Source organism: Phaethon aethereus (assembly GCF_964289735.1).
Source record: "Phaethon aethereus genome assembly, chromosome: Z".
NCBI lineage: Eukaryota > Metazoa > Chordata > Aves > Phaethontiformes > Phaethontidae > Phaethon > Phaethon aethereus.
In genome coordinates, this window is record NC_138577.1 from 3972386 (window position 1) to 3995605 (window position 23220).

At 42.2% G+C, this 23220-nt stretch overlaps 1 protein-coding gene across 2 annotated transcripts in view; it reads left to right on the plus strand.

Annotated features, from left to right (window-relative positions):
* LOC309415756 (dymeclin) overlaps positions 1–23220 on the plus strand; it is a gene marked incomplete at its 3' end in the record, with an annotated part of 207666 nt that overhangs the window by 158230 nt on the left and 26216 nt on the right. For both annotated transcript variants that reach the window (XM_082013362.1, XM_082013363.1), the window contains 2 exons: positions 9587–9769; positions 18773–18886. In XM_082013362.1, the coding sequence (XP_081869488.1) occupies positions 9587–9769; positions 18773–18886 (297 nt within the window). The remainder of the gene's footprint in view (positions 1–9586; positions 9770–18772; positions 18887–23220) is intronic.

Consider the following 23220-nt stretch of genomic DNA (forward strand, 5'->3'; position numbering starts at 1 on the left):
TTACTGCCAAATACAATACCAAGGGTGAAGAAAATAGTTGATAATATAGTCAGAGATGATGCTGGGGCTATAAGGAACAGGCAGATAAATTACATTCCTGTAACTGTGGCGTACTGTAGGGAGGAAAGTTTGGGAGGTGTGAAGTGAAAATGTGAAGAAAACTGTTTGGTTTAAATTGCTAATTGGTCTTTTTTCTGTCTTTTTGCAAGAGGTGCTGTTTTTCCATCTTGCTATTCTTCATGATAGAAGTGAGGTCGTCTACACTTCAGTTAAACATCACATAGGATAAAAAGAACAAGAACCCATTTCAAACAAGCATTAAAGATAGGATAAGGATTCTTAAATCCAGACTTAAGTACCTACTAAAACACAGACATCGGTGCCTATGTTAGCAGCTGTATCCTCCTGCAAAATCGTTAAGTTTGTTCTTTTTTGAAGGGTCACTTGCATCAGAGAGGTTCTTCAGAAGTCGTCTTTAAGGAATACACTTTTAGGTCTAGAGATTTCGTTAAGTAGCACTTAAATAGTAAATGAAAAAATGTGAAAGTTTATGTGAGTGTTATATAAGACCTGCCATGCAATTTAAAAAGAAATTAATTAGGAAGTGTCGAAGTTTCAGTTCACGTAGCAGTAATTACTGCGTAACACCTCCGAACAATTTTGCTGGTGACATTTTACAGCTAAGCTGCATGTGTAGTGCTGGAGTCAGAAACTTTTTCACTTGAGTAACGTCTCTAAAGTCCTTGAACTCTACTCAAGGTAGACAGGTTCTGTTAATTAAAGCCTGTATCATGATGATCTATTTACCTTTGTATGGTGGAGTTGGGGTTGCGTATGGAACTTGCCCTTTCCTGTTCTACCCGTCAGACCAAACAAAATCTTCCCATACCTCTAGGGAATACTGCTTAGTTTCAGGGAGAAATTGAGAATTCTCCATTTCCTTTCAACAGTGAGAAAACTTCTTTATTATTTCAAGCATGATTTGAGAAAAATACAGATTCACAGTTTTAACTTTAATTTTCTTAGTATGAGCGTTGTCATTTTCCTAGCAGCAGTTGCTTCACAGGTTTTGTGGGACCTTAGAAAATGATCAGGTTTAGTTCTACTAAATACTGTTTGCATTTTTTTGTCACAGCTGCGTGTGATTTGGAAATACTGTGTTCTTGCATGGGCAGTGTTGGACTCCCTAGCTGGCAACCGTGGGGTATTTTGGGCACTGTGGTGGATCCTCTTGTGCTGGAGCTTCTTGGTGGGCGTAGACCAGCCTCTGAAGCTTGACCTTGAGTAGGCGCCTTCCATAGGCATTCACTTTTTCTAAGCCAGTTGGGGAGAAAATCATATGGTTTGATTTGATTTGTCATTTTGCCATCTTTGGAAATTACTGGAGAAGGAGATTTGTCACCCTTTTGCTTTCCAGGATGGAATTCATCACTTGAATTAGATGAGACGTTCTCAAGAATGGAGTTTGGAAAAGCCAGGATGTTGGGATGAAGTGCCAAAGAGGGGAGCTATCTAAAGTCCTGTTCTCTAGCACTGAACACCTGCTGCAGTCGTGATACTGAATGCCAGCCTCACAAAAATGCTAAAGTCTGCATCACTCCTGCACTTAAGTGCCTCTCCACCCTTTTGGGTCCAGATGGCTGCTCGTTCTTTCCTTTTAAAGCAGAGGAGCCCTACTTATAGAATATATAAGTATATATATAGCAGTTGTAGCATTCCCTTGGGAAGTGAGACACCTTTAGGTCACATCTCCCTAAAAAATGGGCTGTCAAGTGGAGCCAATGTCTATCCCTGCTCCTGAAGTTTTGCCATGCTGCCAGCAGAGATTCTCTCTGAAAAGAGAGAATATACTTCACTGTTCATTCAGTGAAGGGGTTATTCTGCTAAAATTGTTTGCCAGTTAACTTTCCGTGCTGCAATTAATTACACACAGGGATGTGCAGTACAAAAATTACATAAACCAAAAGATTTCCCGTTGTAAAATCCTCAGTAAACGGGTAAAATAGGCACATGGCTATGAGAGTGAAGCATCACCAAGAATCAGTAAAGTACTGAGGGAATTTAGGCCAATGTCTAGAAATTTTGGGTTGATTTGGGAACCTGACTTCATAGGGAGATAAAGGATAACTTAAAGTATTTCAATGTGAAGTGTTTTAGGATTGGAATTTGAAACATAGCAAGTGCGTGGAACAGAAGAAGAGATGAAGATGAAGGTGTGACCAGGAGATGAGTTGTGGATTAGCTGTAGGTTGGCCGAGTAATAATAACGATACGGTGAAGACGCATGAGAAGTGCCAATGAAAGAATTGCACCTTCATTCAGATATATCCATGTCCTCAGAAACAGCTTTATATTTCCTTGATCCTCGGTTGCTGAAGTCAAACCCTGTGGCGAACAGACCTTCGGAGGATCAAAGCAGTTGGGTTTGGTACCTTGGCTGGTGTCGTTTAGCTTATTTTCCCTCAGAGCAGACTGCTCCCAGGCTGTTTTCTCTGGCCCAGGACACACCAGCGCTGCATTTCCTCTAGTGTAGCCTTGTTGCAGGCTGTCCTGGAGGTTTGCGTTGCGATACGGGCTGGAAGCGTTGTGTGTCTCTTGGGAAATGTCACATTACTGCATGAGCTGGCTTGACAAAATGGTGAGACATTGCTAAAAACCTGCTCTTTCAGCTTACTCGGTTATTCGGGAAGGCAACGGTAGCGAGTGTCGGGATGGTAGATTTATTTAGTAAAGAGTCTGGCAACAAACTTTGCTCCGGTGTGACAGCTCTACTTTCATTTCTGAGCAGTCATCAGAGATGCCGGGGTTAGTTTTTGAGGTTATATTCTCCATAAGCCCTGCAATTTTTCACTTAATACCTACTTTCCCACAATTCAACATTATGGCCAAAAGTTATCTGGGCTTGACATAGACCAGCTGAAGAGTATATGCCAGCAAAATAGATGAAGATAATATTTCTGTCACCAAAGGCTTGGCTTTGAAGTTCATTTGCGCATTAAATGTAAGAGTAGCTTTCTTGTGCACTTCCTTCTTGCCCCTCCACTCTTCCAATCCTTTGGCAGAGAGAGTTTATTTTGTTGAAGGTTTTCTTTTCTGCTGAAAATGCAGGAAATTCAGACGGCTCTCTTGGAAGCTCCCCAAAGCTAATACAAACAAGATACATATGCTTCTCTTAAAGTAACTAAAAATAAAGTAAATTATTTGAAACTATTTAACTGTAGAAATTCCCTTGTAAAGAGGAAAGGGAAGTTTACATCATTATGATTGTGGATGCTGTTAAATTATGTTATCAAGGTGAAATTCCCTGGAGTGTCAACTTGTCTATTCTATACAAAAGAGTACATCACCCTGGAGTTTATAATAGCTGTGTTACAGGCAGGCATGGTAGAGCTAAATACTGAATGTCTAAAACCATTTGAAGTGTTCCTCAGCACGTGTAAAGCTAGCTGAAAAAAAAAAAAAAGTACCGGAAAATGAACTGAAGCTGTCTGTTCGTCGCGACTTTTTGTGGATGCAGCTGATGGATCTGGAACAGTTTACCAAATTTTTGCCTCCTTGTTTCTCCCTGGTAAAAAGAAGAATGGCAGGAGCTGTCGGTTCGGGGTTAATTCGGCATTCTTAGTCGTTTTGATATGTGTTAAATATATGGTATGCGTATCCTTTTGTTTTCCATTGCTGACGGAATTGCCTTTAAAGTCATACCTGCGTCATGAAGGAAGTCGTCGATTACTCAAGATTTTATGTTTTGTCTTTACAAATTCTCTTGGGGGGGGAACGAAAGAAAATACTACATGTGAAGAATTACAGCGAGGCATCATGGATAAGGGCTCGGGATGAAGAAAAGCCGTAACTAAGGTTACCCTCACCTTCCCTCTATCTGTTCCCTCACCCGTATGGTAGCCTTCAGCCTCAGATCTGAGGGTGGGATGCGTGATCCCAAACGTGACGCAGCCCTGCCCGCTGTGCCGAGTGCCGTACCCGCTGCTTGCTGCACCTTCCTCTGACTCTTCCTCCCTTGCTACCTGGCTGGGAGAGGAGGACTGGACTTGCGAAGAGAGGCAAAGGGAACGAATGACCTTGAGGGGGCAGTCGGAGCTAGCTGGGAAAGGGGGAAGTCAGAGATGGTTTCGCTGCTCTGAACTGCGGAGCTGTTAGGAAGGACAGTATTAACGCATCTCAAGGTAAAGCTCCTTTAGGTGGCTTCTTTACAGCTTTTGCATACTGTATGCACTCCTCGCTCCGCCGGAGAGGGGCCTGCGGTGTCAGTAATTGTGAACTAAAGCCACCGAGTTTCAACGTAAAGAAATTTGCACTTTTTGAAAATTCAAATGTCAAGGCATCCTATTACTGGCAGCAAGATACCACTCGCTAAAAGCCATTCATTGTCATAAGCAATAAGTTCAGAATTGTGTTTGGACATGTTTTTTGTCAGCCTGCATTTCCATCCTGTATTTCTTTTACATTAGGTGACATTTTCACTTTATTTCATCAGGTTTCTTTGGATTAAGACCTCACTGCAGTGTGCCTTTCCTGTTTTGTTGGGGTTTTTTATCCTATTTACATTGTGCGGTTGTAGCGTATTGCATTACCCATCCCTGCTCGGGTTTTGTTTTCGTAGGCAGATAAGCTTCTTCCTGCGCAGATTGTGCTAACTGTATAACTGCCTTTTTTGATAGCGTTCGTCATCGTGCCGTTTCAACAGGCAGAAACTTCTAGCAGTTACTTAGCTGAAAATATCAGTTGGCTGGAAAATCGCTGCGATGTGAAACAACGGTGAGAAGTGGGGCTTTTTAGTAGGCAGCAGTGGATGTATACGCCTATTGTGATATATTGCATAGCAATATTCATGCGAATCCTGCCAGGGAAGAAAAGTTATGCTGTTAGATCTCTGATTTTTAAAAAAGTTGCAAAGTAGACCTGGTTAGGCTTACAGTTATTTCTTGCTTTGAATTACGGATAACTATACATCCAGGTAAAAAGGAAAAAAAAAAAAAAAAATTCTTGCATTTAAGTGAATTCTACCTCGCAGTAAATAAAGATGTAATCATAATGCATCGTGTGGACCCAGTGTAAGAGTTAAGCTTGTCCACCAGTGCTTTTTAGAATCATAAAACAGAATCACAGGATGGGTTGGGTTGGAAGGGACCTTTCAAGACCATCCAGTCCATCCCCCTGCAGTGAGCAGGGACATCTGCAACCAGAGCAGGTTGCTCAGAGCCCCGTCCAGCCTGAGCTGCGATGTTTCCAGGGATGGGGCATCCACCACCTCTCTGGGCAACCTGGGCCAGGGGTTCACCTCCCTCAGCGTGAAAAATTTCTTCCTTAGATCTAGTCTGAATCTGCCCTCTTTTAGTTTAAAACCGTCACCCCTTGTCCTGTCGCAACAGGCCCTGCTAAAAAGTCTGTCCCCATCTTTCCTCTAAGCCCCCTTTAAGTATTGAAAGACTAAATTTTTAGCCAGAAGAATATTGTAATTATTTCATTCTTCACCCTGAAATCAAGACTTTAACAATTCCTTGAATTCAGCTGTACTGTCACTGCTGGTAACTGGTGGCTGGCAACTGAATGGTTAACCCAGCTCAGGTTGCATGACCATGATGGGATGCTGTAGCTGAGTGTCCAGCAGATCTTTCCCATCTTTCTGGGTAAATGGTCAGACGTGCAAAATCTCATTGAGAAATCTGTCACCATCCAGCTTGCATCCGTGCTATGAAATACCCCGGGTACCCCCCAGAACTGGGGCAGCGCTTGGCGTATAGCCTGTACCCAGGACCGAGGGTGAAAAGATGAGCTGGGCTCAAGCAAGGGGCTTCGCTGTGGCTTGGACCCTCCATCAGGAGTATGTCATGCTAATTATTCATTGTATTGCAGTACGGAAGGCACAGCATTCCAGGATGGTCGGGGATGAGAACATCCAGCTCAGCCTGTAGTTTGCCTTGGCTTTGCGCATTCGTGTCTTCCTTGTTAGTGTTTATCAAACTTAAATTATTTTTCTCCAGATAATGTTCTCATTCCTGTGCTCGTCGTGTTTTCCTCCGCATCCTCTCAGCCTGTTTCCATTCTCTTTTCTCTGGTATTATCGCTTGTTTGTTCCTCTTTTTTTCTTTTTTTTTCTTTTTTTTTTTTTTTAAGGGGAAAAAAAAAAAAAGAGACCCACGCTACCCAGAACTGTACCTGGATCTCTTGTAGCTGTCGCTGCCTGGTTTGTTCAACTAGAACATGACCAAGCATCTGTCTTTTTGCGTTGAAAATGAAAATCTTTGCAAACAAACTACCACGTTTAATTCCTATCCTGAGAAAGAACCGTGAGGTGGTTACCTAGGATTACCCACAGTGATGTTAGTGCTGTGCCTACATTCCCATCCCTTTTGTAGGCATGATTTCAGTCTCAGAAAGTTGGTACCAAGCCTTAGCTTCCACGTTTCTTTTAATGATGGGTATAATTATTTCTATGGGCATAAACAAAAAAAAAGGACGGGGAGGACTGGTACTCATCAGCATCAGCAGAGGCAGCTGAGCCCTGTTTTGTAAAGGAATACTGTAATAATTTTAAATGTGAATGCCACATTGAATTTGTCAATTGTAAGCGGTAGGAAAATGCCATTACTTTTAACTCCTCTCTCATTTAAATGTACTATTTAATAGATTGAAACTTGTCTATCTGTGCCCCCAAAATCAATATTTGGCTTTTCCTTTCATATAACGGCTAACTCAGTCCAAAAAAAAATAGTCTTACAAGGTTGGTGTGGATGATGTGGTAGTCCTTGTCTTGGCCATACATGTTCAGCGTTTCAGCTGTGTTCAGCTGCTCTGAAAGTTAACACACGAGGTGATAAACTTCTCTTCAACTGTGAAATGTTTTTGTAACCTTATTTATATCTGTCGTGACGCCATGTCTAGATGCAGAGGGGCCGTAGCTTGATACTGGTGATACAGAGCAACAAAAGCACACAGCATTTTATCAGCTCTTACAGCATTGCTCCATTGTCTCATCCAAATGCTGTCCTTGGCTTTCTGCTTGTTTTTTCCTGTTTTGAAAACTTTTAAGCCTTTACAAATGCTTTAATCTCTAATTATAGGAGCATACAGCTCTGCAGATAACTTATATGCAATACTGGGATTCAATCCCACTTCTCTGTCTCTGATGGAGCTCGTTCTTCTTATAAATGATTTTTTGGTTCATCAGCTATCTTCACTGTAGCTCCTGAATTTCTTCATTTGGGTCCTAGATTCTTCGCCTGCGACACCATTGCTGAAAAACAGATGGTTGGTTCTGTCCATCAGCTTCTAAAAACTTCAAATACAATTACTGAGCAATAACCTCTGGTAACTTCTAATTGTTTGAAGCTGACCAATAGCAGAGTCTGCCTTTTCTTGAGATAACATGTTTGAAGGTGGTTAGCAATGCTTTCTGTTTAAACTAGCTCTATGACCAGGTTTTAAGGTGAACATATTTTATTCAAAAGCATTTAATTTTTGAAAAGCAATTGTGCGGCTTGTTACCTTCCTGCTAACTGGAGAGATCGCACTTGATCCTGAATCATAATGTTTCTGCAAAAGTAATGTATTCTGTATTTTAGGATAGCGTCTCCGGCACGAGGTCATCCTGCTGCGTTGGGGAGAGAATGATGCCAATGCTCAGAGCTTTTTAAAAGCCACCATAATATTCCATATTCTGAATTAAATCAAAGTTGACAGGGAAGTGCCACACCACAGAGGAGTTAGCCGGGTCTGGATTTTTCTTCAGATTCCAGCTAAAGTCATTATTTCAGGTTTTGTCCAATACTTTGCATTATACACATCTCACAGCATCTAACTGGGATGCTGTTTCATAGCACGCTAACTAGGGAACTACAGACAGAGGAACCAGCCCTGTTGGGAGCGTAAAGATCGTTTCTGTCGTAGAAGAATGCGATCCCATTGACAGGCTAAGTAGCTGCGGTGATCAGCTTTGTAAGGGTTTCTGCCAACATTGTTAGCTACGCTGCCAAAGTCATTAAAAGAGAGGAGGAGATCCTCACATTTGGAAAAAAGCACAGTCAGTCAGACATCATTGCTAAAGAAGGAGATTTAATTGGAGCGTGTACACCAAATACCGTTCTTCAAACAAGAATTTCCAAAGGCTTTCATCACTTAAATCTCCGTTGTGCATGCAGAAGACAAGCGGTGTGGGTAACTGAATTAGACCCTTCTCCGCGGTCCTCAGTGCCGCAGAAGAGGTGGAGGAGCAGGTTAGGGGGATGGTGCTGCCTTCTGCAGGGCTGTATCTACGCCTGCAGGAAGAAGCCTGTCTTTGCTTTCCATTGAAAGCAGCCAGAGCAGAGTGGTATAGCAGAGAATTTTGCTCTTTATGAGAGTCTAATCAGGATAGTGGCAAGTTCCTGTATTCTCTTCTGCCGTGGTAAGAGCATAGACGATGCCTACAACAGTGCCTCGTGGTAGAAAATAACTCAACTATGTAGAGGCTGAATGACAGTCCAACAAAACGCCGTTGCAAGTGCAGCCTCGTTACGAAGTATTTAAGTGCCTTATGATAACTCAGAAAATGACTGCTTTGTAGGCAGTCAGCAAAAGGAAATGCCGGTGGTTTCAGTGTTCGTAATAAGCAGAAGAACTCAAGCCGGTTTGGTATGATTCACGTTCTTGCCAGACCTGTAAAGTCTCACAGTCCAATGTTTGATGTGGTGGAGAGACCTAACAATATGAACAAAGTACATTTGCCTTTTTTTTCCCTATCCCAAGGGAGGACCGACAGCTCTCCGGTCTAAACAACCGTATCAGGCATATCCTGATGTGCAGCCCAAGGAGAGAAATCCAGAAGGCTAGCAGGGGTTCAACATGCCAGCTTGTGCAGATTAGAAAGTTCGAATTTCAGAATCATCAGGAATGGTTTGTCAAAGACATTGACAGGATGAAAAGCTCTACAAGTTTATCTTGAGCATTAAGGCTCAGTGCACTACAAAAGGAAATTTCTTTTTGTCGTTTATTACAAGTATTCTGCAATGCCAAAAAAAACCCCAAAAGAGCCAAGGACGAAGTCTGGAGGACAGTGGTCGATGTTCAAGGTGGAATGGGTTTTCATCCAGTCAATTTTCCTTCTCCTGCCTTTGCTTTTCTCTTTCACCAGCCACTTTTTATTTTCCTGATTTTTGGGGTTTTTTTCTCTCTTCTTCTCCCTATCCCTCCCCCCAGAAGCAGGGTCTCAGTGGAAAATGTATTAAACTAAATGTATGCTGAAGTGCTTTTACTTAGCGTAGGAAGGGTTGAAAAGACTAAGTTCACTTAACCCTTAGTGAATTTGGCTGACTGTGACGTGTTAATGCTTTTTGGCCTGAGAAGATGGCTCCTGTTGAGAGAATTAAGCTATGAGGCTGAAAACTAGAGTGCAATGCATTTCGGTTAAGATTTTGGTTATTACAGGAGAAAACAGATCTCTTTCCAGATACAGGCATGCCAGATTTGCTCACCGTTGAGACGTTATCCAGCTAATAGCTCCATTACTAATAATTACCTGTGCTCTGTCTTTATTACCTAATATATTTTACAACGGAAAAGGCCACGTTAACCTTTTATTCCTTTCTTAAAGGCGCAAGATCTGAATGTGATCGAGGAAGTGATCCGGATGATGTTGGAGATCATCAATTCCTGCCTGACAAATTCTCTTCATCACAACCCAAACTTGGTGTACGCGCTGCTTTACAAGCGGGATCTGTTTGAGCAGTTTCGAACTCACCCTTCCTTCCAGGACATAATGCAAAATATAGATCTGGTAAGTGATACATTATTTAAAGGATGCTTACACGTTGTTATTTGATCTCTTTATCCTTTTGAGAGGTGGAAAATATTCATCATCTCTATCAGTTTCTTTTAGAAAGTATTAAAATGTTGATTTTTCTCTCCCTTAAATTCTGGGCCTCCACTGAGATGACTTCTGGGCAACATCTTTAATTTGGCAGAGCCAGGGGGATTGGGATGCATCTAGTAAGGAATTCCCAACCTGTTAGGCATCTTTCACTCCCCTAAGGAAGGACAGCATCAGCTTCTCTTAACTGCCCCTTGTTAGAAGCCTGTCTTTCAGAGGAGAAAAAGCAGGTTTTCATTATCAGCCAATCTTTTTCTTTTCTCTTACGCCCATCACTGGCCTATTAATGAATATGGGGGGTTTTTTTAAAATAGCTAAGAGCAGATGTTCAGCTGCCTCATTCTCTGGGCTGTATCTGTGTGTTGCTTTCACCTGCAAAGTGTCTCTTTGCAGCAACCCCTTTGGGTAAGTAAACATTTTAGAAGAAAACAAAAGGAAATAGCTGTGGATCGGGAGCTGTTACTGGTGTGGCTCTCCATGGAGTGTGACTTTGGAAAACAGTTAGTTGCTAATTAAATACTGCTGCATCTGATAGTGGCTTTCGTGTTCATATTGAGAACCCAAGTAATGATTGTTATTAGAAAGTAACAGATTTTAGCTGCAAGAAGTATTTCTCTGTCTTCTAGTCAGTATTTGCAGAGTTGAGCAATATTTGAAGTCGCCTGTGACCACTGGATGCAAAATACTGGAAGGGGAGGTTAAACAGGACGCTAAATTTCTTGCTGCAGTGAATAGCATATCTACTCAGTGAGAATAAAAATCTGCTGAGGTTCTGTTTTGATCTGCTTTTACTTTAAAATATTAGAGAAGATAGATAGATTTCTGATGATCCATAAAGGAAAGTAATTTTAACTGTTAAATCCTGCTCTGTACCTATCCCTTTCTCTTCTGTTCTCATTTCATATTTTCTGATCGTGCAAGAGCTTGGAGAGCAGAGGATTCAGAGCTCAAAACTCTCCAAACTTTTGGCAGCTGCAGACTACAGCCAGCATGATACTGCCTGGATGATTAGGACAAGATGTCTTCAAGTTGTGTGAAGAGAGGATATGGTGCGGTGAAGATAAGTTGTCTTCATCCCCGACTGAGACAGGGACCTTCTCTGGTTACTTGTCCAGATCCAGGAAAACTAGCAGAGGCTAGATCCATCTGCATGACAGCCCCGTGCCTCCCTCCTTTCCTTTGTAACACTTAAATGTAGGTTTTCCTCAACAATTTAAACAATTCCTCCCCAAAACTATTTAATATTGGGTTACAGCATAATGCCAGTTGCATTCAGAAACTATTTAAAGCTTTCCAAGGGAGCATGCTGAATTTTTAAATAGCTCTTTTGTTAGAGAAGAGAGGATGTCAAAAAATGATTTTTTTATTTCTTTTTTTTTTTTTTTAATGTACCTGTCACCAGCTGGCAAGTGGTGAGAGCTGTCAGGCTTGCAAATCTGAATAAAAGATTAGATTAAGCGGCCTCTTCTTCTACCCTGTCATGTCCTTCAGCTCATACACGATATCGGCATACTACCGTCCTGGACAGAACCTGTCTCTGTCTTGTGTGCTATAGCCAAAATGTTTCAGCTGGTCTTCCTACCCCTTGAAAAAGTGGCAATTCATATTAGTTTTACTATACACATGGCGGGAGCTTGAGAAGAACCAAAATGAGTTCCTGGCTCCCAAACTTTGCTCAGGCTTTTCTCTGCAGTGATGGGGGTGGGAGCTCCATCCTCATGGCCGCGTGGGTCATTGCGAATGTCTGAAATGTAGATGTGATCAAAAAGGAGTCAGAAAATCGTAGGGAAAAAATTCTTTAAAGATTTTTAGACTCAATATAAATCCTTAAACTGTATGTTGCTGGAAACTGAGAGGACATATTCACAGGGAGGATCTCCCTATTCTTGACCTGCTCTTATGTTCTTATTTAAGCATCCATCCCAGCCTACTGTCAGAGACAGAACAGTGAGCTGGCCGGGCCTTTCTTGTGGCCAAGGCTGGTTATTCAGAGGAGGATGGATCCACCAACTTCCTACGTATCAGGGAGCTCAGCTGGGTTTCAGGCTGCAGTGCTCAATGTAATTTGGTGGCCCAAAGCATGTAAACCGTAGGTGTAAATGGTAGATGTTGCAGCTTTTGGTAATGGAAGGGTGAGGAGGAGAAGTTCCCATTCTGAAGGCCTCAAAGCAGGGGCTGTGCTACGTCCTGATTCTCTCTGTCAGTACTTTTTCCAGTCGTTAAATGGCAAAGTACCTTTGGATTATGTCCACCCATGCTGTAGTGGAAGTATAGTTTCCATCATCAGATGCACTAGAAGTCCACTCGAGCAGAAGGTGCATTTTATGTTGTGGGTTGCTCCAACATCCTTCGGTGCTTCAGCAAAATCCTCCTTCATAAGGTGTAAGATTTTCTGATCCTGAACTCCAGGCCAGATTTAGATTTCATACAAAAATACTTTCACACAGCATGATAATGTTCTATATTGAAGAAATCTGACCAAAATACAGAGTATGTGCAATCTGTAAGGATTTTTGGACACGAAAACAGTTGCCAGGTTGCCTTGTATAAAATGGGTATGACATGTCTTGACTTTGGTTATTGTTTTTGGTTATTGGTTTTACTCTGCTGGTTATTGGTTTTACTCTGCTGCACACAATGTTCTCAAAAACCAAATAGGAAGCATGGAAGAGGTGAAAATGCTAAAATCTGGATGCAAAATTAGTTGGAAAACATACTGAGAAGATAGTAACAAGTAGTTGAGGGTGCAAATGCAGAGGCATCTGCTGCAGTCCTGTGTGGGTATGCAAGGGTATGCAAAGGGAGAATAGCCCAGAGATGTCTTCTAAGCTTACTCATGCTAGTGACTTCTTTAGTTGGATTGCTCTGGATGTAGGCACCATGGAAGAAGTTCTAGGGAGAAATAAGAGCTGTAGAAAAGGGGACCTCTAAGGACAAATGGGTACTGATTAGCCAAAGGAAGGCTAAAGGTGATGTGATATTTTTCAGGTAAAACCCTGCTTCCAGGGGAAAGGGGATCACCTGTTTCACAAATCTGTGGATTCGTGGGTCATAAGGAAAGACTTTCTGATATGAATAATAATGAAGCACTGTGGTAGGTTTCCAGAGACTTCAGCATTGGAGACCTCTGGAGAGCAGACGTTTGGCAGGATGACACTGGGGCAGAGGACAGAGCAGACATGTCTGTAGGCACACGTGAATATGGGGATGGCTCTGCAGCTCCACCAGTGGCAATCGCCCAGGTTAACTGTGGGACAGACTTGGTCACAGTAACTAAGGACTTTGTCCCAGAATTTGGACATTTGGACCATTCAGGTTACTCTAGGGATAAGACGTAACCTCTGTGTGCTTCATCACTGAGGCAAAAAAAAATGGATAAATGTTTAAATGTCATCAGTATATAGAACACCTTTTTTATTGAAAACTACTTATTTGCCTCTGGGTTTTTATAAATAAGCTAAAAATCACCATTGCTGGCTGATTGGGAACATATGGGAACAGTTAATGCTATACAGAAGAAACTGAAATCAAAATACCTTCTGTTTCCCATTAATTTACTTTTCATTTTAGAAAGTCATCTTAATAGGATATTGTGCATCTTGTTTAGCTAAATGGGATAGTCGTCTTCTGGATGGTGAACAAAGCGGAATGCTATGGTTCCTGTTCTGGCCTCCTGCAGAAATATTTCAGCTGTGAACTCTCTATACGCCTCTGTTTCAGAGGTGGTCTATAATTTGGTCAGCAACCTCAGATGTATCAGGAATTTGGTGGAGACTCTTCATTAGTAATTCCTGAAGATGAATTTGGTTCATGGCCATCGTGAGAACTCACTGGCTTTCATTACTTTCGTATTTCCTATGAGCTAGTGATAGATATCGTGTGGTTGAACAGGCTTAACTAGGAGCTGCTAGAATTTTGTTTGCAAAATAGTCTGATAGGAATCAGGAGATCGGGAGCAATGGTTTAGTCATGCAAAGGATCCAATTGATGCAATTTCCTAGTAGGAATTTAATTCTCTGAAGACATTTCCCTGCTAGATTTTAAAATGGGTTGAGTTGCCCTGGCTCTGGCATCGCAACTTCTATTTCAAGACCTGCAGGACTTACAGTGACAATGAGAACTGATCTTTCATGGTTTTCCTTAAAATGCCCATAGAAAAACTTTGATCCTGGTAATTACTAGGGCCTGGCTAAACACTTGAAGTGATGGTTTTCTTTTTCTTTTTTTTTTTTTTTTCTGTCCACTCCCTACCCACTTTCCTTGCTAGAAGTGGGGAGATGAGAAGAGCTGAGTACCTTGAAAAGTTCATGTGTCTTTGAACAAGCTCCTAGTTTCAAGGTGAATCTGAGAAACTTCAGTACTTTAAGTTTGCTGATAAACCTTTTGAGTTTCTTCTGCTATTGAATCACCCAAAGCTGTTTCGTCCCTTCTCAAATCAGCAAGGGTTGGCTTTGCCACACTGCTGCTCCAGGACAGAGGGTATGGCTGTCGGCTACTGAACGTAGCTGTGATTTATGTTTTCCCAGAGAACCTACTTAGCTGAAGTGCTAATCCTGCAGTACTTTATGACAAGAGGTTTGTTTTCTCCTTTTCTCTCCTTTCTGTGTGCCGTCAATACAGCGCGCTACTCTACCAGCGGTGAACGCGGCTGGAAATGTAGACTAGCCAATGTCAAAATGTGCGTCTTTCTCTTTTCATCACTTTCCGAAGGGAAGGGGGGGGAAAAAAGGAATCAGAACTTTTTCATTTGGTGCCAAGCTACTTTTTTTCCTCTTTTGCAGAGTTAACCTTGACAGTTGTGAGCAGAGGAGGCAGCAGCGAATCGCGCTGTTATTTTTAGCTGGAGGAGAAAGCGAGGAGCTGTAGTGTTAGTGTAGCCTGGGAATGGGCTGGGGCATCACAGCACTTCAGCATTTGCTGAAAGAATCCAAGTGGAGAAAACATTTTGTCCTTGATAGCTCTGCTGCTTGGTGCACGCTATAGTAAATAGAAATATTTTTTTACTTCAGCCTTTCAGCCCTATTGAAAATAATAGACACTGTGCTTATCCTCTCATAACTTTAAAAAAAAAAACACCTCCAAAACCTAAAATGTCTCTTTTAAATCGTTCTAGCTTTCTTGTAGCACTTCTAATCTCTGGAAATATTTTGTAAATTTATTGTTTAGAAAAGGAAAGGAGTAAAGATGAGTCTCTTGGGGAAAACTGACCTCTTCAGTGGAAAAGCTGCATGAAAACCAATTTTGGAAATCACTATAGAAAACAGGGTGCTTTTTAGAGACCTTGAGTGTATTAATGGTATATGAATACAAAGCCTGGGCATCCCTGAGCTGATGGTGACCAAGCCACGTCGCTGCGTGCCCATCGCACCGCACAGTTGGATAGCTTGCGCAAGCAGAATTAGGCTCTGTGCACAGGGCACGGCGCTGTAGGTACACCGTTTTATCTGGACACTGATAAGATATTCCTGATGGGGGGTTGTCTAATCCAGGATTAGATGTGCCTTTTAATCTCTGTTAATATGGAACCCAGATTGGAGAAAGAGCTTTTTAAAACGGCTTACGTTCCTTGCGTGGAGAGGGCGCACAGCGTGACTTGGATACGAGTAATTCACAGCAACTGGTTAAGTTTCTTGTTAGTCGTCTTCTTAAGCAGCCTTTGCAGTTATTTTCTGTTTTCTTAGACCACTTGCCCAAATAATTAATGAGAAAAACAGTTTTCAGAATATCAAAAAATGGTCATCATAAGGGGGGAAAAAAAAAAACCCATCACAGTCTAGTTCTTTTGCCTGGAGTTCTGCTTTTTTTCTACACATTACATTAATATGCTCAGCACTGGGTTTTAAAGCATGTGCTAAAACTTGAAACTCATTTAATATTATCCAACCAGTTTTCTTTTTCTGGTTCGTTTTCTTTTGAAGTGGAAAAGGAGTTGAAATCTGTTAATTTTCATGAGTATTTTCAACACAGCTCTGTTACTTACGTGTGGAAGATAATTAAAGCTCTTTCAAAGCAAAAGGCTACTCTTCCTTAATATTATGTTAAGCTTTTTTATTTTTATATTTGGGCAGATTACTAGGTAAAGTGTTAGACCTTCTGCTATAGAAGAGATGCGGGCTTGAGCGGTAGGGATGTAATGCTGGATGCTTTTTGTTTTGATTACTGATTTAATGATCATGAGCAAATGCCTCTTTTAGGATCTCCTCTGTAAAACTCATCTCTTTTTCTTTTGTTCCTCCTCGCCCCTGCCCCCCCCCCTTATTTCACTGGGGTACTCATTGGGTACTGGAGTACCTTGTTGGGGTACTGTACTATCAGGGTTACTATCAAGAATTACTCCAGTTCTATATTGCCTGAAGTAGTAAGGCAAATAATGCTTCGAGGTAAGTGTTGTTATTAAAGTAGATATTTTTCATTTCAGTCTTCAACTGCATACCAAAAATAGCCATTCCGAGTTCTGTGAAATGCTGACATAGCCTGAAAATATTGGAAGCCTATCTTACTTTTGTTCTTTGTGAAATATAACTCAACCGAGATTAGTACCTTTACCACAAAAACATTAAAAGTCTTTTAAAAACATGTTAAGATTGGAGGCTTTGACTTTCCAAAATAGGAAATGCCAGAATTCAGGTAGTATCTGCAAGCTTCATTCAGGTTTTTTATGCGTATGCATTATGATAGTATTTTAAGCTTTTGATTAAAAGCCAAATATTAAATTTTGCTTTTGTTGTGGTTTAGCAGAACTTGAGCTAACAAGGCAGCACTAGTGGGACGGATTCTCTGCATGAGCCTGCCCTGGGCGAGGATAGGTTTCACCAGTGGTTACTGACAACAGAAGAGTGTTGAAACGCAGGGAAATGTTTTTTTCTTTCGAAGTTTGTGGGCAACTTTCTCATTCCTCTATGAGCTGTGTATCCTCTACCAGCAATTTGTCCCAGACTCTATGCCAAAACCATGTCAGCCTCACTCCAAGGTCCTCATGCTCTTTGCGCAAGCTGTTTCTTGCCATTTTCCTCTGTAATTTCTGGTTCTTCCCTCCAGCTCCTTTGCTTATGAACTCAGCACATCTTCCTACTCCTGTTTCTTGGTGGTTTGGTTTGGTGTTTTTTGGGTTTTTTTCCGAGGATCAGAGATCACAGAAGCTACAGTGAGTCCTTATCTGTAAGAATGTAAAACCTACCTGCAACATCTGCCAGAGGCAGTGAAATTCTCCCCTCTATTCAAGTATGGAAATGATCGTAAGGACAGTACAGAAGGTTAAACCTGAATTCTTTCTTGACTGATTTCCACACTTCTGTTGTTTAAAACAAAACAGAACAACAACAACAAAAACCCACCCAAAAAAAATCCAACAAACAAAACAAAAAAAAAAAGACACAGCCCCAAAAAGCAACTTCCAGCAACTGTCATCTGTCTCTATCTCACTCACTCGGTGCTTCAGCTTCTACATAAAATTGCTTCGCGATCCAGCAAATCTACCTGCTCAAAATAAGGGCTAGGGTTTTGGGGATCACAAGAGAGGAACAACAAATTTGAATCCCAAAGTAATCAAGCCATCAGCTGTCTTTGTTTTATTAACAGCAGCTGAGCTGGGAGGCATAATTAGAGTAATGGTTTCTGGCTCCAGCTGTGTCTCACTACAGAACAAAGAGAGCTCAGCAGAGATTTTGTAGTATAATACACTTTTCCCCCCTTCTACTTGGGAGACTTAAGAAAGCTGACTCCATGTGCTGGAGGCTGGGGTTCAGATACAAGGGGACATTAGTACTTTTCAGAGGAGCGGTGTCCGAAGCCTATGAGATGTCGGGGAACCTACTAGCAGCACGTGCAGTGAGTGAAAACTACGGGTGGCTCCAGCCAAGGGGTGGCTGGGTGCTCACGTGTGCATGGGTTCTACCAAGTGGCACTGACCATCCTGTGGTACTCTCAAAGGGCTGGAAGTAGGCGTTGGAACTTTGCCCCGTACTCTTTTTGCGTTGTTTTGCGTTTCGGATCCCCTGCGTGACTGATGAGTTCTTCTGGGATAGGAGATGGGGTTTGCAAAGTGTGTTCTTTTTGGATGAAAGAAGCTATGGAAATGGAGGTTTTCTGATGTCCCACATGGAGAACTGCCGGTGGGATGTCTGCTTCTGGTGTGACCTACTGAGCTTGGAGAGGGATAAAAGTTAAAGCCTGACCTAACTGTGTTCTAGCTAATAAGGACCAGCTGGGTCACAGAAAGGGGGTGGGGAGGGAAATATGGTGAAAATCAGCTTGGCCTCACCCGGGAGATGCATGGAGGATGAGAGCATTGAGAGGGAACGTACACGTCCTTGGGCCTGGAATCTGTGATGGGGAAGGTACGCGGGCCACTTCGGGTGGTTAATCTGGGGAGAAGAGGAGCTTTGTGGGCTTAATCTTTTCCCCCTCCAATTGTGATGCCTTTGACTGCTACAAAACCCCCAGGAAGTCATGTAGACTCTTGTGGTTGTATTGAGATATTTAATAGTTGTCTGAAAGTCTTCTGTCCAGGAGCCACTGAAACTGCAAAGATTTTACTTTAATGCTTGAAAACAAAAGTAGATTTCTATCCCAAACCATAAAAAGTAGACTGGAAGGCCTCGAAACTCCTCACATGCAGAAGTACTGACAGAAATATAAGCATGTGCCAGTGCTTGGGACTTGAAAACGTAAATTTATTCGTTCAGCTGTGTCTGTTAAATTGTAAAATCATCTATCTGTTAAAAATGACTGCAGGAAAATACTGATAATTGTGCTAATTTGACATTAACAAAGTCTCCCTGGCTGCGACACAAGCAATAACGTGATTATTCTTTAGGAAGTCCAGGGAAAGAAGATGACAGCTTCGTGTGTAAATTGATACAAAGATCTCTTCTTTTCAATTTATTTATGTGCTCTGATTTTTCATTCCAGGTGATCAGCTTTTTCAGCTCCCGATTAGAGCAAGCTGGAGCTGAGCTGTCAGTGGAGCGGGTTCTGGAAATCATCAAGCAAGGAGCTGTTGCTTTGCCCAAAGACAGGCTAAGAGTAAGTGCTCAAGACCTCATCAATTAGAAGTGTACTGTTGCAATCAGCTACGTACATACCCCTTATATCCATAACGTCAAAACGTCATTTCTCCCATCGATAGCAGCAGATAAGGGGTTACATTGTGGATTGCCCTATGTGTAGGTTTTAATTTAAATTTTTAATTTGCGCTAAATCTTTGGGTTAGTTTCCTTGATTAGTTAGTGGATTGAAGCGTGTGGAGGAATTAAAATTTGCTGAGGCGAAAGTTTTCTTCATCATATCTCCAAGATGCAGTCTCACTTCGCCATCCGTCGTTTAGTTAAGCCGTAAACAAACTGTGATAATTCTTTTTTTTCCTTAACTTATTCTTCTTTCTCTAGCGTTCTGCATCTCCATCTGGGTCTATATAAAAGGCGACAAAGAAAAATTTCTGTGGCTTTAGTTAAGAATTAACCAACCTAGTGAAAATAGGTTCAGGACCTGTAAGTCTGGTTAACACGATGACAAGCGTTCTGTGTAATCCTGAGCAGAGCCCTCTGTTCCCTTCTGAGAATCTCTCAAATCTCGTGAGGGATTTACCAACTTGACAGGTTTTGTGAGGCTAAAATCCATTAATGGCTGTGAGATGTTTAAATACTGCAGTAATGAAATCTGTGTAAGTAGGTAAGTCACTAAATGGGAGTTACGTGTGTTTTTTAAAAACATGACGATTTTTCTTCTCCATTATACCAAGTGTATTTGAAATACCGTCTGCCTTCTGCAGAACCATTTTTGTTCCTACTCCATGATAAGAGAGCGGGACCATCTTCTCAAGACCCATTTCTTTTGTGTTAACTTTAGGAAAAATATCATCTGATCAGGCACACTGAGTGCACACCGCCATTGGCGACGGCTGGTGGTTTATTTATACCCTGGTAATTTTAAAACACCCGGTGGGAATTGTCTAGCTGGCTGCATGTACTAATGTCTTTCCTACGGTTCCCTGTGTCCCTGAGACGGCATGTATTTAGTCACTCAGACCGAATTACTTCGGGAGAGATTGGTCTAGAGTCCGAGTCCTGAGCCGCAGTCCAGGAATAGCCTAAGTAGCACCGGAGGAGTTGTTGGATCCAAGCCCTTCAGGTTGTGCTTTTGCTACACTGTGATGCTGTGAATGCAGAGAAACACTGGACCTTTTGCTTTTTCTATGACAACTTCTTCTTACGTGCAGATAATCAAAAGCTCTTAAAAAGAGCTGTTAAAAGACTACAGCGATTCCTTCTTGACACTAAATAAATTCGCTCCTTACCAAAAAAACGAAGGTTTTATCAGCTGCTTAGTGTGCCAGGTGACCTATGCGTTGGGCCACAATTTAAAGAAACGTCTCTGGAGTGAAGTGCCAGCAAGTTTACATTTTGTGTATTAATGATATGCAGCGTTCAAAATTACATGTTTATATTGCTATTTAAATCAGCAGTTCAAAATTTTTTGACAAGTGCCAAGCTCTGTAAGTCCTCACCGAGCAGCTGAGTACTTCCAATTTTGAGAAGGTTTACAGTGTGACTTGAAGCGCTTCCCTTTCCTCCGAAGGACTTGAGTTTGGGGGTGGGCTTACCAAGTGAACACAGTCAACCTGGCACGTAATTCTTCTACACTGTCCACTTTCACCTACTGTATTTTATCATTTTGTTTCAAAATCCTTTTGCTGAGCAACAGTTTGGCCAGAGCAGGTTACTCCTGCGTGGAGAAAAGTTGGTGACACTGACCTTGGTATCTGTGATGTCATGCATTCGTTTGCAAATGCACATAGCATCCTTTCTTTGCCAAGACAGCAATGATGAGCAGCACACGATTCCCTCCTATGGAAGTGACCTTGTGAGCCTTCACGCTCTCTGTCCTTGTACCTCTCCCCTGGGAGTCTCACAATTCCTCAGGTCTTCCCACTTCAGTCTCTGAGGTTCTTCGGGGGAAGCTATTCCAAAGCTCGACAAAATCATACTAAGATCAGACTGAAGATATAGTTACACAATAGCTCTGGCAACTCTGAGGAATTGCAGCAGCTAAATAAAGGAGAAAGCTTTAATCCACACGTGTTTAATAATGACACTCTCTGGGCATGTCTGGATGGGTGGGAGCAGCCCTACCCACAGTCGCTTTGCCTGCACAATAGGCTCCGTGGCTGTTCGCATCGCTAAGCTCGCAGCTGCGAGCTGGAAGCTCTCTAGCCACGTAGACCAACTCATATTACCTGCTGAAAGGACGTTTTTCTAAGGCGTGCTGGCTTGGGCACAGCCGGTTCTGAGAAGTGGCTTCTGGATAGGAGTCGGCTTGTTCCTGGCCAGCTTGGGCAATGTGTGGAGGAATTATGGGTCTGTTGCATCTGGGTTGACGTGACCTACACTTAATTACAACGTACAAAGCTGTGGAGTTTAATCCCGAGAATTTATAGGTCGGCTTTGCGTTAATTGCTAATTAATTTTCAAGCCATCCTTGCCTTTTGCCATAACATACTGAAGGGCCCTAAAGTACAAGAGACCCTGCAGAGATACTGCTCTTACCTCCTAGAAATTGCCATCTTCAGCTGAAGCACTCTGAGGGAGGCGGGCGAAACACAAAGGTTTTGATTTGGAAAAATGAGGACTGCAGCTTTTACTCACTCGCTTCCCTGCAGCTCAGACAATGGTGGGCTTTTTTTCTTACGTATAAGTACCTAATGTATGCACGGATAAATATAGTGAATGTTTTCAAGTTGCTTATCTTGGCCTTTGTCGAGGAAGTGAGCATTCAAGAGGCGCTACATGTATTCAGATCTTGAGTTTGTTGCTTAGGCCATAGTTCAAACATGAATAAACGTTAACTAAAAATAACAGCACTTAGAGCCACGATCCTGATCTGCATAATGGGGCTTATCAGTTTTGTAGCACGCCCTGGTACTCCTGCGCCCTTTCACTGTGGGAAGCAACATGGGATGCAAAGTGAGCATGTGTGTTAGCAGGAGGTCATGTATCTATATATATGCATGTATGTATATGTGTGAGGAAAGATATCCTGCGTTTTCTTAGCAAGTAATTGTTGGGAAATGGGAGAACTCACATTTTCCTTCCAGTCCTGGAGCGACCCAACTGGAGACAAACAATATAATTAACATTATTTTAAGCATATGCTCTTAGCTGTGTACTGCGAAGGCAGGGAAAGTCCAAGCTGAGTAATTAGCCTTTTAGAAGACTTCTGCATAAACAGAATGATAAAGGGCAGGTGCTGAAATCCAGAGGTAGTTATTTCTCCTTCAGTCTGTGGGAGGAGATAAATGAAGTTAATATGCCCGGGACGGAGGCAGAAGCCACAGCGTGGAGATAGAGCTGTCTCCTTCGCAGACAAGCAGCCCACAATCCAGGCTCCCTGTTTTATTGCAGAATCTTATTAAAGGCAATTTAGAGATCATAGTGATAGGTGAAAATTGGCCGCGTTCTTTCTTTATTTTTATGTTTTTAAAGTTCTCAGGCTGCCTTTCTTCCCTTTGGTGAACTATCTGTACTTTCAGGATGAGGAGCGTGAGAGAAGTGGGACTGTGTCTGGAGTCTGCGCGTTATCTCGGGATTTCGAGGGGAGTTAGCCAGCAGATAACCACTCTTTACAATAAGTGGGAAAACTTGTTTCGAATGCCAGCTAGTGACTGGAAGCTGACATTTGGGTTCATGGAATGATCACACTTGGGAGGCCACATTTAATGCTTTAGAGAAGAAAAGTTCCCATTAGCTAAGCCGCTTAAGGCAGAGATTTCATTTTCATGAACATATTCTGAGCTGCTTTTATTTTTCCTCCTCTTCCTTTTCTGCCTGTGTCAATGAGTATTTTGTCATCAGTGTGCATTCTGTCACACGTTCTTGATGCGTGGTACAGACATGCCATTATGCCATCAACTCGCACCTTTTTGGTATGGTGCAAGATTTAATATTTATTGAAATGCTTCTGAGTTCGACGGGCATTAAAATTTCACCGAATATGTAAAAGGAGCAGGGGTTAAAAGCCATCAGTCTCTTGACAGAACAAGCTTCGCTTTAGGTGTTAAAAGCACTTCTCATAGGTTTCCCCTTCTATTAATGATGTATTTTCAGCTCCTTCAACTTCCATTTGTTTCACTGGAGAAAGCCCGTAACCATCAAGGCAGCAGAGCGCAGGGGAAAAGAGTAAATTGTCATCGGAGGTGATGGTGGCTGGGCCAGAACAGCTTTGTGTCCCTGTCCCCCTGCTCCTGGGGAAGCACCATCGACAGCAAAAGTTCAGCTACTAAAAATGTCGTTAAAATAACGTGGTTGTTGGTTGAGGTGGCAGCGAATTCAATGGGGGGTGTCAAGTGTAGGTGCTTTCAACTC